We start from the raw sequence: 17419 nt of genomic DNA on the forward strand, positions 1-17419 counted from the left end.
AAAAAAAAAAAAAAAAAAAAAAAAAAAAAACAGCAAACAATTAGAAACACCCAAAGCACAGCAACAGAAAAATGTAAATGTATAAAAATGTGCCTCATTAGGAATAGGAAGATGATTTCAAATCATGTAAATTTCTTCCTCATGTAATTAACCAGAAATGTAAAATTTTAAAAATATATAATTATAACTCATTAGATTTAGCACTAAATTTCTGTATCATGCTTTTATCTAAATAAACCACTAAAACCCCATTTAAATACATGCAAAAAATAAATACACATAATTGTTAACATTTGGTTGAGTAACTGACAGACTGCCTTTTATTTTCCAAATTTTCTTCACTGAGAATATCGCTTTTATATATTTTTATTTTAAAAAGTTTATAGAGATTTTAATAACATTCCAAACCTCATAAAGTTCTTTCATTGCTGCCAGTTTAGATTCAAACTTTTCAAGACTCCAGAAAGTTGAGACCCCAAGCTGCAGGTTACGAACTCGAATAGATGTCTCAGAACTACCTTTAACTGATGCATCATGCCTGAAAGAAAATCAAATAAAAATGCTTACTCAAAACACACACTACTGCTCATACTCAGAGTTTTCTGGAGTTGAATAAATCCATCATAATTCAGTCCACTGATTAAATAATGCCATAGGCATTTTTATTTTAGTAATAATCATGTCTAATACATACTACATAAAAATAACTTCTAACATAGAAGCTTTTTAAATAAAATAAAAATCTACAAAAATGTATTTCTTTTAAAAAGTGGAATGCAGGAATGGGAATATAGCTCAGTGGTGCAGCTAGGTTCAATCTTCAGGACCAAAATAAAGGGGAATGCTAATAAATTTTCAAGTCAAAGGAAAAATCAATAAATTCCTAAAACACCTAAAATTATTCTGCCTATAAATATACTTTTATGTTATTTGTTGAAATCTCTTTTATTCCCAAGTAGTGTCACTGGGTCTCATACCAACTCCTTTTTGGACAGGTGCCACAGAAGAGACTAGAAAAACTGAACTTTTTTTGTTTTAACATCATATGCCAGCCAACTGGTTTAAAACAAAGAACTGCTCTATAATCAGGATAATTAACTACTCACCTGCCAAAAACATAGTATTTTTTTAACTTGCTGCTGATGGTATTGGCTTCCTGAATCATCATTGAGACTTTCATGGAGCTCCAACTTGGCTGAACTAATACAAAACATACAAAAGAGATTAAAAATATGTATATTACCACTAACATACATCACAAGACAGAACAATTCGGGAAAAAAATTATTTTTTTTTTCCTTTTGAGACAGGGTTTTACTATTCAGTTCAGGCTGGCCTTGACCTCAGTTTATAGTCCAGGCTGGCCTCAAACTTGCAGCAATCCTCCTGCCTCAGCCTGTTGAGTGCTGGGATTACAGGTATGTGCCACCATGCCTGGCCCAGAAAAAAATGATTTTAAAAGAATGGTTTAACTCTATATCCCAGAAACACAAGAGTGATAATTGAGCAATTTTTTCCACCCTCTTTGTGACGATAAAATACTCTTCATATGAAATGAGTTCTCTCATTTGGAGAGATAGTACAAAACTGCAATTGATATCAAGAGGATAAGGGTATTCTAAGAGAGGAAACTCCAAAGACAATGCTTTTTTAACATACTTAAAGATGTTTTTTCTAACATCTTTTTTCTTTTTTTTTTCTAATTTCTAATACAGACTTGCTTATACTAGAAGCATATCCCTTTTTTTAAAATTTGGCCAACAGGTATTTTGCAAGACATAAAAATAAAATGGTAACAAGGCATGGTGGCACATGCCTGTAATGCTAGCACTCTGGAGTCTGAGGCAGAAGGATTTCAAGTTTCAAGGCCAGCAGTGGGCTACATAATGAGTTCAAGGCCAGCCTGGACTACAACACAAAAACCTGTCTTAAATAATGAGGGGGAGGGAGAGGAAGAGAGAGGAGGGGAGGATGAAAGAAAGACAGGAAAGGACAGAGAAGAGGAGAGGACAATTTAAAATTCTACTTTCCTAGTTTAAATGTAAGATTTTTGGTGGACTTTAGGGGGTGTTTGTCCGTTTGTTTGTAAAAGGTGCTGTTTATTTGCAGTGCTGGAGATTGCATTCTATGTCCTTGCACACACTAAGCACTTATTCACTCTACCACTGAGCTACATCCTTAGCTCTTAAATTTAATATTTTATCATAAATAAAATTCTGCATTGTTGAGTCAAGCTTAAAATTAGTGTTCCATTAAAAATATTTTTGGGAAAGGATCTCATTATTCAAATGGGTAAAAGAAACATGTATTCATTAGGTACTATTCTAGGCCCTGAGAAAAATAAAACATTGTATGAATAGAAAGTATTTATCTCCTGCAACAGATAGAACAGTACTAATATTTTCAAAGTTATTTTAAAATATTAGTTATAGTGCGAGTACAACGTAACTACCAAGTACTCCTGGAAAATAAGTGAATCGGAATCCGTCAGGCCTGAGGATCTAACTCACCCTTTCTAGAGAATACAGAGGCAGAGGAACCTATGGAATAACAAAATGGAGACACAGGCAGCCCAATCCAGAATCTGGGAAACTATAGGACAAAGTATTTGACTCTCTCAAAAAATATGACAGAAAGAAGAGCTAACTGGCGGACAAAAGAAATGCTGTATAAAAGCCAGGCCGAGCCATGTGTGGTGGTGCCTGTGTGTAACCCCAGCAGACTAAGGCAGAAGGAAAACAAATTAAGCCACGCTTCAACAATCAGTAACAGCAACACCCTTATTCAAAATAAGACAAATGAAACAGGGCCCGAGCTCTAGCTCATGCAGTGGCCCTGGGTTCAATCTCCCATACTGCCAGCTAGCTACTCTCTAGATAAACATATACATTCATACATACCAAGTGGGCTTGGTGGTACATACCTGTGATCCCAGCCACTCAAAGGCTGAGGCAGGAGGATTGTAAGTTCAAGCCCACATTGGGAAACTTAGTGAGATCCCATTCAAACTAAAATAAAAAAGACTGTGATATAACTCAGAGGCTAAGGGCTTGCCCAGCATGCATCCGGCCCTTGGGTTCATCCCCAGTACAGGGTGAAATGGGGGGCACAGGTACCTAACAAAACGTATGGGTCTTGTTTGTATCCTGATTCAAACGAACTAAACACGGAAGAAATATTTATGAAACAATCCAGAAAATGTGTTGGCTTTTTTGTTCTTTAGAAAGCAATTTGTTCTGTTGCCTTGGCTGGTGCCAAACTTGGCCCCCCTCAGCTTCTCAAGTAGCTGGAGCCACTGCACCTGGCTCAAGGAAATTTAAATATTGATTAGATATTTGATGAGTGTAGAGATTATGAATATTTTTAGGTATGATAATAATATCATGGTTATGTTTAAAAGAGTGACAGGAAAAGAGAGAGAGGAAAAGAATTTTTATCTAATTTAGAGAGTCAGTGATGAACACCTTCAAATGACGTGATGTCTAGGACTTGATTTAGAACAGTCCAGAGAAGCAAAGTGATTGAGAATAAGCACAAGGTTAAACATGTATTGATAAGTGCATGAGGGTTTACTGTAATAACCTTTCCATTTTTATAGTTTCTTTGAAACTTTTCATCATGAAAAAAATTTACATTAAAAAACACGTGCTGTGTTCTATATTGAAATATATCCTCAAAATGCGCAAGCAAATGTCTTCCAGGACTTGACAGCTTCCCTAGTGAATTCTACCAAGGGCTTAAAAAAGAATTAATGCTAAGCCTTCTCAACTCTTCCAAAAAATTGAAGAAGTAGGAACACTTTCAATTTATTTTATGAGACCAGTATTATCCTTACTAAACAGGAACATTACAAAAAAAAAAAAAAAAAGAAATTAGAGGTCAATATCCCTGATGAATAAAGATGCCACAAAACCTCAAGAAAAAACTAGCAAACCAAATGCAATACCATATTAAAGGGACCATACAGTATGACCAAGTGGGATTTATTTCTGGGATGCAAGCAAGGATGATTCAATATATGCAAATCACAATGTGATATAACACATTCACAGAACAGAGATTAAAAACTGTAAGATCATCTCAATAGGTGCAAACAAAAGTATTTGACGAAATCCAACATTCTTTTATGATTAAGACGCTCAAAAAATTAAGTGTAGAAAGAATGTATCTCAACATAATAAAGGTCATATATGACACAGCTAACTTTTCCAGTGATGTAAAGAATGCTTTTCCTCTAAGATCACGAACAAGACAAGGATGCCCCTCTTACCACTTTTCTTCAACACAGTGCTAGAATTCCTAGCCAGAGAATTTTAATAAGAAAAATAAATAAAGGTATCCAAATTGGAAAAGAGGCAAGTAAAATTGTCTCTGTTTATAAAGAGTATGACCTCATATACAATGCTGAAGACTTCACTAAGACCTGTTAAACCTAATAAATTCAGTAAAGCACAATCAACATACCAAAATCAATTGTGTTTCTATACTCTAACAATGAAATTATCTGAAAAAAATTATGAAAACTATCCCATTTATAATAGCACAAATATAACAAAATATTTACGAAGAAATTTAAGGAGATAAAAGCTTTATACACTGAAAACTATAAAACACTAACAAAAGAACTTAAAAAGAAAAATAAATAGAAAGAGAACATGTGTCCATGGATTGGAAGAATTAATATTGTTAAAATGTCTATATTACCCTAAATGATATTACAGATTCAGTGCAATACCTATCAAAATTTCAATTTTTCACAGAAATAGAAAAGGTAATCCTTAAATCCATATAGAATCACCACAGACTTGGAAAAACTAAAGCAGTCTTCAAAAAAAGAACAAAACTGGAGGAATCATACTACTGCCTGATTTCAACCTATACTACAAAGCTATGGTAATCAAAACAGCATGGTACTGGTATAAAAACAGACATATAGAATAACTAAACAGAATAGAAAACCCAGAAATAAATCCAGGCATTTATGGTCACTTGAACACATCACCCAATAAGGAAAGCACAGTTCTTTCAATAAATGGCGTTGGAAACCTGAATAATCACATGCAGAATTAAATCAGACCCTTATATCACACCATATAAAAAAACTTTAAAAATAGATTAAAGATTTAAACATAAAACCTGAAATTTAATATTATTAGAAGAAAACAGAAGGAAAAGTTCCTTGATAACAGTTCGACCAAAAATTATTTTGGATATGATCACATCAGCACAGCCAACAAGAGCAAAATTAAACAAACAGGACTGCATCACACTAAAAAACAGTTTCTGCACATCAACGGAAACAGAAGCTGGGTGTGGTGGCACACGCCTGTAATTCCAGCCCTCGGGAGGCTGAGGCAGGAGGATTGCTGTGAGTTCGAGAGGAGCCTGGGCTACAAAGTGTGCTCAAGGCCAGCCTGAACTGCACAGCAAGACCCAGTCTCAAAAAGGCAAAAGAAAAAAAAAAAAAAAACAAAACAAAGGAAACAATCAGTGGAGCAAACAGACAGCCTACAAAATGGGAGAACATATTTGCAAATAATATATATGATAAAAGATAGATATTCAAAATATGTGTAAGGAACTCAATAGCAAGAAAATCCTAATTAAAAATGAGAAGAAAAAAACTCAAGAAACATTTCTCAAAAGAAGACATTCTAATGAATGATAAGGTGTGCAACATCACTAATCGTCAGAGAAATGGAGATCATGATGACAATAGGCGCTAATTTTATTTTGCTTAATTACAAACGCAAAATTCCACTTGTGAAGACTCTGCCCTCATGATACCTACAAAAGGCCCTACCTTCCAATACCACTACACTGGGGGCTAGAATTTCAACATGAATTTGGAGGAGACACAAACACTCAGTCTACAGTACAGTGCTAATACAACTGAATATCCTGAAAACTAAACATTCTAAAAACAACCATTCATAAAAACTTATTTACATACAGAAAAATCAGCAACATCTAAAAGAAATCATATATAAAGGCAAATAATCAACACTGTAGTAATTATATATAAGAACGTACCTAAATTTAGAAAAGGTCTGTTAAACATATACTCACTTGTAAAAGTTTTACCCCTATTATTCCGACTCTGCTGTAAAAGTTGTACTTCTTTAGCAATTTTTTGCTTTTCAGTTTCTAAAGCTTCCAGAATTTTTGCATGACGGATGCTGTGGTCTTCTAAAGCCTAATTGGTATTTATTTATACAGACACATACATAAGGATGCAAAGAGAAAAATCGCAAAATCAGATTCAGGTAATAGTTATGTTAAATGATATCACGATAGTAACTATTTCACTATTTACATATATGGATCCCATATCATTTTGCATACCCTAGTTTCACACAATAAAATCAATTTTTAAAAAACTACATTGATGATGGTAGCACACTATTATTAGACCTCATCTTACATTATTGTTATTATGCACAAATGGTTAACATGTTTTATTAAACATAAAAGGCCTACAAAATGATTTATAAAATGTCTTAATAATGTGATTTTAGTCACAATAAAATCAGAAGGAATTTTAGAGGGAACAATCTATTTCTTCCAGACCCAGAATAGCAAAAGTAATCCTGGGTAAAAACAGCAAAGCAAGAGGTCTCACAATCCCAGATTTGAAGTTACATTATGAAGCTACAGTGATAAAAACATGGTACCAGCACAAAAACAGACATAAGGATCAATGGAACACAAGAGAGGATGCACAAATAACACCGAGCACATTCAACAACTTGATTTTTGACAAGGGAGTAAAGAACACATACTGGATGAAAGTTAATATTTTTTAAAAATGGTGTTGGGAAAATTGACTATCTGCATGCAGAATATTGAATCTAGACCTGTATCTCTCACCATGTACTAAAATACAATCAAAATGGATCAAGAATCTAAATGTTAAAACAGAAACACTTAACCTGATGGCAGATAAAATAGGTAAAACCCTTGAAGTCGTAGGCAAAGCCACTACTTTTGGAACAGAACCTTACTTGCACAGGAAATAGTACTGAGAATCAACAAATGGGATTATATCAAATTAAAAGGCTTCTGTACAGCAAAAGAAACAACCAATAGAGCAAAAAGACAACCTAATGTATGGAAAAAAAATTTTGCCAGCTATTCTTCAGATAGAGGACTAATATCTAGACTATATAAAGAACTCAAAAAACTTAGAATCCCCAACCAAAATAACAGACCCAATAAAAGAACAGGCAAGTGAAATGAACAGTTCACAGAAGTATAAATGGCAAATAAGCATATAAAAAGTGCTCAATTTTGTTGGTCATTAGAAAAATACAAATTAAACAACACAGAAATTCCACCTGACTCCAGAAAGAATAGCCATAATTAAGAAATCGAATAATAACAAACGTTGGCAAGGATGTGGGTAAAAAGAAACCCTTTTACATTGCTGGTGGGAATATAAACTAGTACAACCACTATGGAAATCAACAAGGAGACTCTGGAAAAACTGAAACTAAAAACTCTATTTGCCCCAGATATTCCCCTTCATGGTTATTTTACTGGAAGAGTTAAAAGCATTATTTTGTAGAGATACATGCATATTCATGTTCCTAGCAGAATAATTCATAATAGGTAAATCTTGGTAGCTGCCTATATATCCTATCAACAGATGAATGAATAAAGAAAATGCGGTATTTGTACACAACGGAGTACTACTCTGTCATAAAGAAAGATAACTTGAGTCATCTGTAGGAAAATGAATGCACCTTCAGTCCATTATGTTAATTGAAATAAATCAGACACACAAACTTAAATAGCATATGGTTTCTCTCATACAAAAAACCCAAAATAGGGGGCTGGGGATTTAGCTCAGCAGCACAGCACCTGCCTGGCAAGCACGAGGTCGTGAGTTTGATTCCCAGTACTGGGAAAAAACAAACAAACAAACAAAAACCCAAAATATAAATAAAGAGCAAAATAAAAGATAATAGGAAGTAGGGAGATAGATCTTTCTCAAAGGGGATCAAGAGATGGAGGGAGGGGCAGTAGGGGAGGAAAAGGGGGTGAGGAAACTAGGCTGTGGGATGCACCAACTCCACACAAGGAGTGTACACATCATGTACTACAAATATGCACTAATAAAAAAAAACTTAAAACATTTTAAAAATAAGTTTTCTTCCCATTAATATGAAGTAAAGAACCTTTAGAGAAAAATAAGACAGAACTGCTCAAAAAGGATACACTAAAGAACATTTATTGACTAAATTAAGACACCCAAAAAAAGTTTGACACAAATAAGTATTACAATACCCCACTAATACTGTTTTTTAAGATTTAAACAGCTCATTTTTCTGCTAAAACTCTGAGGTGGTTTGTGTCAAAGTAGACTAGCAATGCTAGCACTATATTATATTATCAGTACTCTGGAATTACTAGGAGCACTTTCTTCTACCCTTACCTTCATCTCTGATCTCCCTCAAGCCACAAACTTGGAAAAAAGCGAAATAAAATTGTCATTTAAGAGTAACACCTTTAGATTAAGATAGAAAGCATCAAAGCAAAGATTAAAACAGTGGCCCTCACACTTGAACATTATCAGCATCTTCTGCACGGCTTGTTGAGGCAGACTCTGGGCCCCATCCCAGGGTTTCTGACTCAGTGGCTCTGGAATGATCTGGGAACCTGCATTTCTAACAGTTCTGATGGTGCTGATGCTGCTGGTCAGGGACCACACTTTGAGAACCACTAACATAAAGAATGGCTAAAAAAAGTGGTCAGGTAACTAAAGATACTCACATTCAGGATGTACCTTCAATCTTGTGAAACTGATTAGTGTGAATCAGCCCTGGAAAGCTACCTCTGTCCTCACTGAGATGACAGAAGTAGGTACCTGAGCTCATAAGACTGAGGTACTGAACGCCACACTGAGTTCTCTTAGGAAAAGCCTACTTGCTGCTCATTCATAGGCCAATAATGACGCACTCTGACACCAGGGTATGACCCAAGACAAGCTATGCCTTTTCTACTACGACAAATTGTACCCTGGTGCCATTTCACTTATTTACATTATTTGGCATGACAGAAGATAAGACAGTAGTAGATGCACAAACAAGAAAAGCAGAATGAAACCATCTAGAAATAAGAGTTCATTTCTTCCTAAATATCTTTACGCTGATGAGTAGTTCTGCGAGCAATACCGGGATATAAGCTTCATGCAAGAACATTTCTCATTTAGAGACTTGGCCTTGGCTCATTTCTATCAGGACACCATAATGCTTAAAAAAATTTTTTTTGTTTTCACCCTTTTGGCAGAATGGAAGAAACAAGCTATAAAATGATATTACCTGCTTTGTAGCCAAAGTTTCCATTTCTAATCGCTTTTTATTGACATACACTTCCTGTTCAAGATGCAGCTTTGTCTTTTCTAATTCCTCAATTTTGTGACTAGCCTTTTGGTTACTTATTTCCTGCATTTTCTTCCTTTGAGATTCTTCTCTCTTTGGACAACATTAATACAAAAGTGAGGCAAAAATGCAGAGCAATTTTTAAAAAGTAATACCCCTCAAAATATAAATCTCTTCCTTAAATCAATGCACAAGAAATCACTAATAGAAGAACTGCTCTATCGCTTCTCCACTTGATTCGGGCTAACTCATCTAACAAAAATAAATATCACTAGTCAAACTTTTTTTGAGTACTCTTCTCTAAAATGGATTCCTAGGAATGGATGACTGCCAGTAAAAGAGAGGAGCCCCTCTATTTCCTTCCCCTTTCAGTAGCCATAGTCCACCGCCAACTTGCTTCTCAAACTAAAATTAAGGAGGGCCAAAATTCACTGTGGCTCTCCCTGCCTAAATCTCTGACAGTCTTCACTTTCTCACGAGGTCACAATTGGTGTCCAGTCAACACACTTGGGCTGCACTGTCAAGAGGTAAAAGGCCAATTCTGCACGTTACCAGTTCTGCTTCTAGTGCTTGTATTTTGCTTTCATATGCAGCTTTTTGAGAAGAAAGTTCTTGCTGAGCCATTTCTTTTGCAATTTGGATTCCTTGCATCATTTCTTCCTTTGCCTTCAACTGTGCCTCTTTTATTTCTGCCTCAAGTCTACACAGAAGCAAGATAGTGACAGGTTATATTGTAATTCCATATGTACCAAAACAGCTGCTAGCCACACTAAAATGTTTTCTATGGAACATACCTTTACATTTTAATTTCTGACATTCTATCAAGACTGTTCTTAAAATTGTCATTGGTTCTAATTGTTTACACCAAAAATATAACTGAATGAAAATATACTTAGTTGCAACTTACTCTTGTAGATGTCTGATATTTAAATGAATACATTTTTCTAATGCTTAAGAAAATAAATTATATAAACATTACAGTAAATATTACAGTTAACAATATAGTACATAAAAATAAGGGTATGATATATTCAAATCACAATGGTTAGAGAAAACACTATACTTTGTATGTCAATAACTACTGCATTTGGGTCACAGATTAAGAAAATACTGAAATGACTTTAAAAGTACATTATATAAGAGCTGATAATGCTTGTAGCATATTTTCAACTTCTATAATAATTTGACAACTGCCAAGCCAAAACATTAATCAGCTTTATCACTTTCTCAATATAAAGGAGAAAAGGCATTTACAATTACAGGTAACAAAATAGCTTCTTCCTCTCCAATAAAAATCAATGTTTTAGCACTGCACTGCATAGAAATTTGCATTCCCAATTTTAAGAAAGAGTAAGAATGTTATAAGAAAGATGATAGTGGTTACCATGGCTAGGAAAATAGGAGAATGAGGCGCTATTGCTTCACGAGTGTAAGTTTAGTTTGGGATGATGAAAAGTACATAGTGCTGATGGCAGCACAAAAATATGAAGGTATTAAATGCCACTGAACTGCATAAAATGGTACATTTTCAGGCTTTTTAAAAGATGATCCAACATGGTACACTTGTTCTTCATTCCTCCTTCTCTTTAGTCAACATGTCTTGCTGATTTTTATTTCCTTTATAATTCTCTCCTATCCAATTACATTATACTTATCTTTCTTCCCTAGTTTCTTAATTGCATTCACAGCTTGTACATTTGCTCTCTCTCTAATCCCTCCTCCAGACTGGGCTCATGGTGATCTCTCTAAAAATGTGCCACAATGATGAGTGTGTCATGCCTGCTTAAAATTCCTTCAAGATAAAGTCTACAATCTTTAGTATTTATTTTGTGTATCTGCCATTCAGCTTATAAGGATATTGCTTAAGGCAGAGATCCTACAACATTGCACGAACTAAAACTGGGGCAAGAATAGAAACAAATATACATTCCTTCACTCTTTCCCAGGGTAACTTCTAACACCTCTTTGGACTCTGCTACAGGGACATCTCATACTCTATAAACCTTCACTGACTCCTGGTGGGGATCAGGTGTCACCTAAGAAGATTCCACATCACCCAGTACAGGACTCTGACAGCTCCACGAGATGATGAATTCCTCCAGGGTAGGGACTAAGTTTTAATTACTATTATTTTTTGTATCCCCAGCAACTGGTACAGTGACAGACACATATTAACTGTTCAATAAATGCTTGTTGAATCAATGAATACACCATGAGAAAAAAAAATCATATCATTAGAAACCAAAACAGTTAACTACTGGAGCCTCGTACAATGTGATTGATTAACTCTGTTACACGTTTCTCTCAGATACTTACGCTTTCATATTCAACAATAATACTCACTGCGATCTCTGTGCCATGAGTAACTCATTTTTGGCAAATTCAAAGTCTTTAGGACCCTCGCTTATAAAAGTATCTCTACTAGATGGCCTTTTCCCTTTCTGGACTTCAACTGGGTGATTAAATCTAAAATAATGATCTCCACCAAGAATCACCCGATCACCCTGAAGCACACAAAAAAATTTACCACTTGAGGTGAGTCTGAACCAAAAAAATGACATGAGAAAAATCACTGTGTTGAACAATTCAAAATAATGTTACATTACTAATAATAAGCATAAAAATCATAGCAACCACCATTACTTTCTATATGCCAAACACTGTGCTAAATATTATATCTATAATCTCATTATATCTCACAACAACTCCATGAGATACATATTATCTCAATTCTAGGAAAGGGAAAACTGAAAAGCACAGACTTTAATAACATTAGACATTCATTGAGAGCTTACTAATTTCAGGCAATGATTTAAAACCTACACACAAATAATTTTATTTAATCCTTACTACCCCTACCCTCACTAATAAAGAATAATTATATGTTTTGGTTTGCCTCCAACAGACTAGTTTATGCCTGTTCTCCTCATATATTTAATAATGCTCTAAAAAGTGTCCTGAATGGGTGATATTCAATTACCTAGTTGCCAAATGTCATATAGTAAATGGTGGAGGCAAGATTTCAACCCCACCTGGCCAGACTGTAAAGCCACATAATGGTGCTGCCAAAGGTCAGCTCTGTAGTCACTGGTTCACAATAATATAACTTTTGACTTTGTACAAAGAAAGGCAAATAATGAATTCATAGGAACTAAAATTTTTGAAATGGAAAGTTTTTAATCCAGTTCAACTCCCTTATCTTACAGAATAGCAAACTAAGACTTAAAGAAATTGAATGACTTGCCCAAAATGAGTTTCTTATATTGTGACACCTGTCCACTTACATGATGCAACACTGTGGGTTCCAAAATATGTTTCCCATTCACATATGTCTTTGCTTCAGCAACTGGGATAATACTCACTGTCCCTCCAAAATTTCTGACAGTACTGTTAAAATAAGAAGCACATTGTTACCATCACAGGATACTCTAAAAAGTAAGAAAAAGGCAATATAAGGTAATACTCCCCGGGTTATCCTTTCGATGTTTAGATCAATTTGTAGCAACAACAACAAAAATTATTTTATTTTCCACAACAAGATATTGAAGTCTGGTGAATACAGCATGACCTCACTGGCAATTCCATCCAATGGTGGTGGGAAGAATTTCTACTCTGTGTATTTTGATTATAACTTCTAAATACAAATCAAAAACCTTACCCCAAAATGGAAAAAAAAAAAAAATACACAGAAAAACTCTTGAGGAAAAAACATTAAAATATTGATTTAGGTTTCTTATGAGTAGAACAGTTTTAAATGCTTTCATTTTTCTAAGTTTCTAGTTTTAAAAATGAGCCCTACAATAACATTTTTCCTCCATGAAAAGTGAGGTAATACCAAGGAAGGAGAAGTAGAGATAAAAGCATACTCTTAATCTAATTGAATGGACCCTGACTATAAGATGACACTGGAAAATCAGCTATACATGCGGCATGTTACACATGGAGTTTTACTGAAAGAATAAGAGAGATTCCAAAGTGCAATTCATCTTGGGACTAACTATACAGAAAGAGAAAACTGCAGCAAAAGCTGAGTCTTAACCAAAGACCTCTTGCCATATCTTGGTTAGGCTTCAAGATATGTATTTAGAGAAAAATAACTCAATTAACATATCTAGAGAAGAAGAATCGTGGAAAAAATAGTATATCTACACTTCGGCAGTCTATCCTTCTCACCAGTCCAGGATCTTACCCAGGAAAAGAATTATACAATGTCTACTTGTTCTCATCCCTTTCCTCTCCTACTTCTAGCTACTCTATCTTCGAAATTCCATGGCCTAGCATTCTGGACCCCACATTGTCTGGCTTCAACCACTAATCTCCCTTATCTGCCACTATTTCCCCACAAGAACTCCACCTCACATCAATCAACCACAGTAGTACCCTGAACTTGCCATAACATGCGCTTCCCTCCTTCCTTTGTGTCACTCCTTCAACATAGGATGTCCTTACCCCTATCTCCATCATCCTTCCAAGCTCAGCTTATCTGGTAGAATCCTTGAAGAGCTCTTCATCAGAACTAAGCTAGAAGTGAATTCTAGTACGCAGTACTCATCTAACACTTGATATACACATTAATGAGTTGTATATTACTGAAATCTTTTATTCATTGAGCCCCTACTCCAGATACATGTCACAACAAAAGCAGACATGAAACCAGCTCTCATGAAGTTTATGGTATAGTAAGAAAAACATTGGTGAGTGTACTAAAAAGGGAAGTATAGAGTTCAAGGCAAGCAAGGACCTTTCTAGTCACTTACTGGACTCAATTCTTTCGGGACATGTTCTGTATCTTTAGGGTTAAGGTTATGATTAGAGTTGTTACAGTTAGGATGGTTAGGGTTAGGGTGAGATATCCCTTGCGCATAGATAAGGAAAACCAACATATTGAAAATGGCCATATTTCCAAAATTTTTATACAGATTGAATGCAATTCCAATCAAAATACCATTAGCATACCTCACAGAAATAGAGAAAAAATTCCTAAAATTCATTTGGAACCAGAAGAAAACTAGAATAGCAAAACCAATTCTGGGCAACAAAGGGAAGGCAGAGGGCATCACAATCCCTGACATGAAATTATACTACAAAACTACTGTGATAAAATCAGCATGGTACTGGCAAAAAACTGACCAGAGGATCAATGGAACAGATTAGAAGATGCAGAAACAACTCCAAACACACTCAGCCACCTTATCTTTGACAAAGGGGCCAAACACATACACTGGAAGAAAGACAGCCTCTTTAAAAAATGGTGTTTGAAAAACTGTCTTTCCACATGCCAAAAATGAAACCTAGACCCATGTGTATCACCATGCACTAAACTAAAATCAAAATGGATCAATGATCTAAATATCAAAACAGAAACACTAAGTCTTCAGGAAGAGAAAATAGGCAGAACTTTTGAAGCTATAAATTTCATGAACAAAACCCTGATTCCATAGGAAATAATACAAAGAATCAAAACTTGAATCTCATCCTATTAAAAAGCTTTTGCACAGCAAAAGAAATTACCAACAGAGTGAAAAAACAACCCACAGAATGGGAAAAAATTTTAGTCAGTTGTTCCTCAGACAAAGGATTAATACCATATACAGGTACAAACTCTCTATGATGATTATGATTATTATGAATATCTAAAATGTACTAATAAATTTAATTAAGAAAGATATGGAAGTCTAATGAAAATAAATAGGCACCCCTACTTTTAGAAGAGTAACATACCAGTGATCATCAGCGATTAGTACCCCAGATAACTGAATGTCATGGCTTGAATTTGGTTTATTCTTTCCAACTGTAGTTGTTCCTTCTTTTATCATATATAGTAGCATCTCAGATAGTTGTGGATCCTCATTCAGATTAACAAGGTTTGGCAAACGGTTGTCCATCTGAAATGTAATTCCTGCTTTCTGGTAAAAGTAAGAAAAAAATTAATCTGAACAACAACATGAAATTATTAAATTCATTTAAAACAGTCTACATTACATATTAGAATGATTTTCTATGTCTCAATAAATTAAAGGTTTCTTGGGAAGAGGGTTGTAGTTCAGTGGCAGAGTGTGTGCTTGACAGGCATGAGACCCTGGATTCAACTCTCAGCATCAAAGAAACAAACAATTACCACCATTCTCTTAGACTCTTAAAGTTCTGCTGATCTGTCTTTGATCTTCATCAGCTTTAATCCACTCATATCAACCCACCATCAACAGACTGCATCTATTCTTACTGACCAATTGACGGAATAATTCTTTTTCTTGCATTTTTACTCTCATCACCTTAATTCTGGCCCTTGGTAACTCTCACCGGAACTACTGCTGCAGCAGCTTCCTGTGTCACCCTGCCAACAATTTCTTCTATTTTTAATTCATTTTATTTTTTTAAATTTTTAATTCATTTTAAATACTGTATAGATTAATCCTCTTAAAAAGGTACTCTGAAAATGTCAATTCCTTGACCAAACACTTTCAAAGTCTTCCCACTCCTATGGGATAAAACTTAAATTACTTGGTCTGCAAATCAAGTCCTAATAAACAAATCATAATATATGTTTCCAATTGTATGGCCTTATGACCTCAAATAAACAGCTTGTCACAATAATACTAATTCACACTCTTCTGAGGATACATTAAACTTTCCCATATTTATTCTCATAAATGTTTCCTTCCTAGAAAGCTCCCTTCTTTATCTCCACTTATCAAAATCTTACCCAAACTTCAAAGCCCACCTCAAATGCTACCTTTTCTAAGAGTATATGGTAAAAAAACCTGGCCATTCCCAAGCTTTTCCTCCTTTCTCCAAAACAGTACTCCTCTACCAATCATTTGAAATATGTTTCTGACTACCACTATCTTTGTTCTTGACTTGTCTTCCTCAATATGCTTTACAATTTTATTCCATAAAAGAGTTTTAATTCCTATAAAAATATTCAAGCACTTTCCATCCTTTGAACAAACAGAAACAAACAAGCTGAGCCCAGTAGCACACACCTATAATCCTAGCAATATGGAAAGCTCAGGTCAGAGAATCACAAGCTCGAGTCCAGCCTGAGCAATTTAGCAAAACCCTGTCTCAAAATATAAAATGAAAAGAGCTGGGGACGTAGCTCAGTCAGACTGGGCTCAATCCCCAGCAGCACAAAAAAGAAAACACAAAAAACCCCCCAAACTTGCCTTCAATCTTACAGTCCCTCTTCTCAACTTTTTAAAATTTGCATCACCAAATACTGTGGCTCTCCCTCCATCTGTCACCCTTTAACCCATTGTCATATGGTTTCTTTCTCCACCACTACAAAGACTTCATAATTTCACAGAGCAGTGCTCATATTTCTGAAACCTAGAAGTCATTCTTGACTTTTCATTTTTCTCAATACCCCTATCTAAAAACAACTCCTTATCCTATCAATTTTACCTCCCTTCTCTTTCTTTAATCTAACTTCTTCACCACCCATTCCTATGGCTACTACCTTACTCCAAGGTCTCATTCTCTCTTGCTTGCAACCACATCAATAACTTTCTAATACTTTCCCTGTCATCAACAGTTTTTCCTTCCTCAAATCCACCTTCCACACTATTGCCAGAAGAATCTTTTGAAAACAGAGCCTGCTCATGTCAGTCCTCTTCCACACACAAGTCTCTCCCAACCCCCTAAGTTTAAGTTCCACACCACATCATCATCTGAGTCTTACATCTTCCAGTGCCATCTCTGTACCAGCCTTAATTTCCAGTGACATGAAACCTCTTAATTCTTTGGCCATCCAAGCTGTGTTGTACCTCCATACTTTTAATCATGACATTCCTTCACTTAGAATTTTGACTTTGCTAGCAAATTCCTAACCATGGTACAAAACTTTGCTTAGTCTTTCTCTTTGAAGTCCTCCTTGCTAACTATTCTATTCAATTCAAAGTTATTTTTTCCTACCTCTCTCTTGCTTTTCTTTTACATACTTTTCATTGCATTAGAATGAACCATAAGAAATGGCCAGTGTTCATCCCCTTTTTTGCCTAAATAAAAGACAGTCATACAGTTCCATCTAATCAAAT

General features: G+C 35.1%; 2 protein-coding genes across 8 annotated transcripts in view; one reads left to right on the forward strand and one right to left on the reverse strand.

Moving 5' to 3' along the window:
- The window catches only part of LOC102003619 (tubulin alpha chain-like), a 118138-nt gene that overhangs the window by 46525 nt on the left and 54194 nt on the right, over positions 1-17419 (forward strand). The gene's annotated exons all lie outside the window — the stretch shown is intronic.
- The window catches only part of Kif14 (kinesin family member 14), a 59622-nt gene that overhangs the window by 24279 nt on the left and 17924 nt on the right, over positions 1-17419 (reverse strand). For all 7 annotated transcript variants that reach the window (XR_001236838.1, XM_013522030.1, XM_013522033.1 and 4 more), the window contains exons 14-21: positions 15105-15289; positions 12668-12770; positions 11727-11887; positions 9936-10083; positions 9324-9476; positions 6070-6196; positions 1107-1200; positions 409-538 (exon numbers count right to left, since the gene is read on the reverse strand). Coding sequence is in view for 6 of the 7 variants with exons in the window: in XM_013522030.1 (XP_013377484.1) it covers positions 409-538; positions 1107-1200; positions 6070-6196; positions 9324-9476; positions 9936-10083; positions 11727-11887; positions 12668-12770; positions 15105-15289 (1101 nt within the window). In the remaining variant the exon portion in view is untranslated. The remainder of the gene's footprint in view (positions 1-408; positions 539-1106; positions 1201-6069; positions 6197-9323; positions 9477-9935; positions 10084-11726; positions 11888-12667; positions 12771-15104; positions 15290-17419) is intronic.

The sequence above is a fragment of the Chinchilla lanigera genome, unplaced genomic scaffold (genome assembly GCF_000276665.1).
Source record: "Chinchilla lanigera isolate Chin_1 unplaced genomic scaffold, ChiLan1.0 scaffold00005, whole genome shotgun sequence".
In the NCBI taxonomy this organism is placed as follows: domain Eukaryota; kingdom Metazoa; phylum Chordata; class Mammalia; order Rodentia; family Chinchillidae; genus Chinchilla; species Chinchilla lanigera.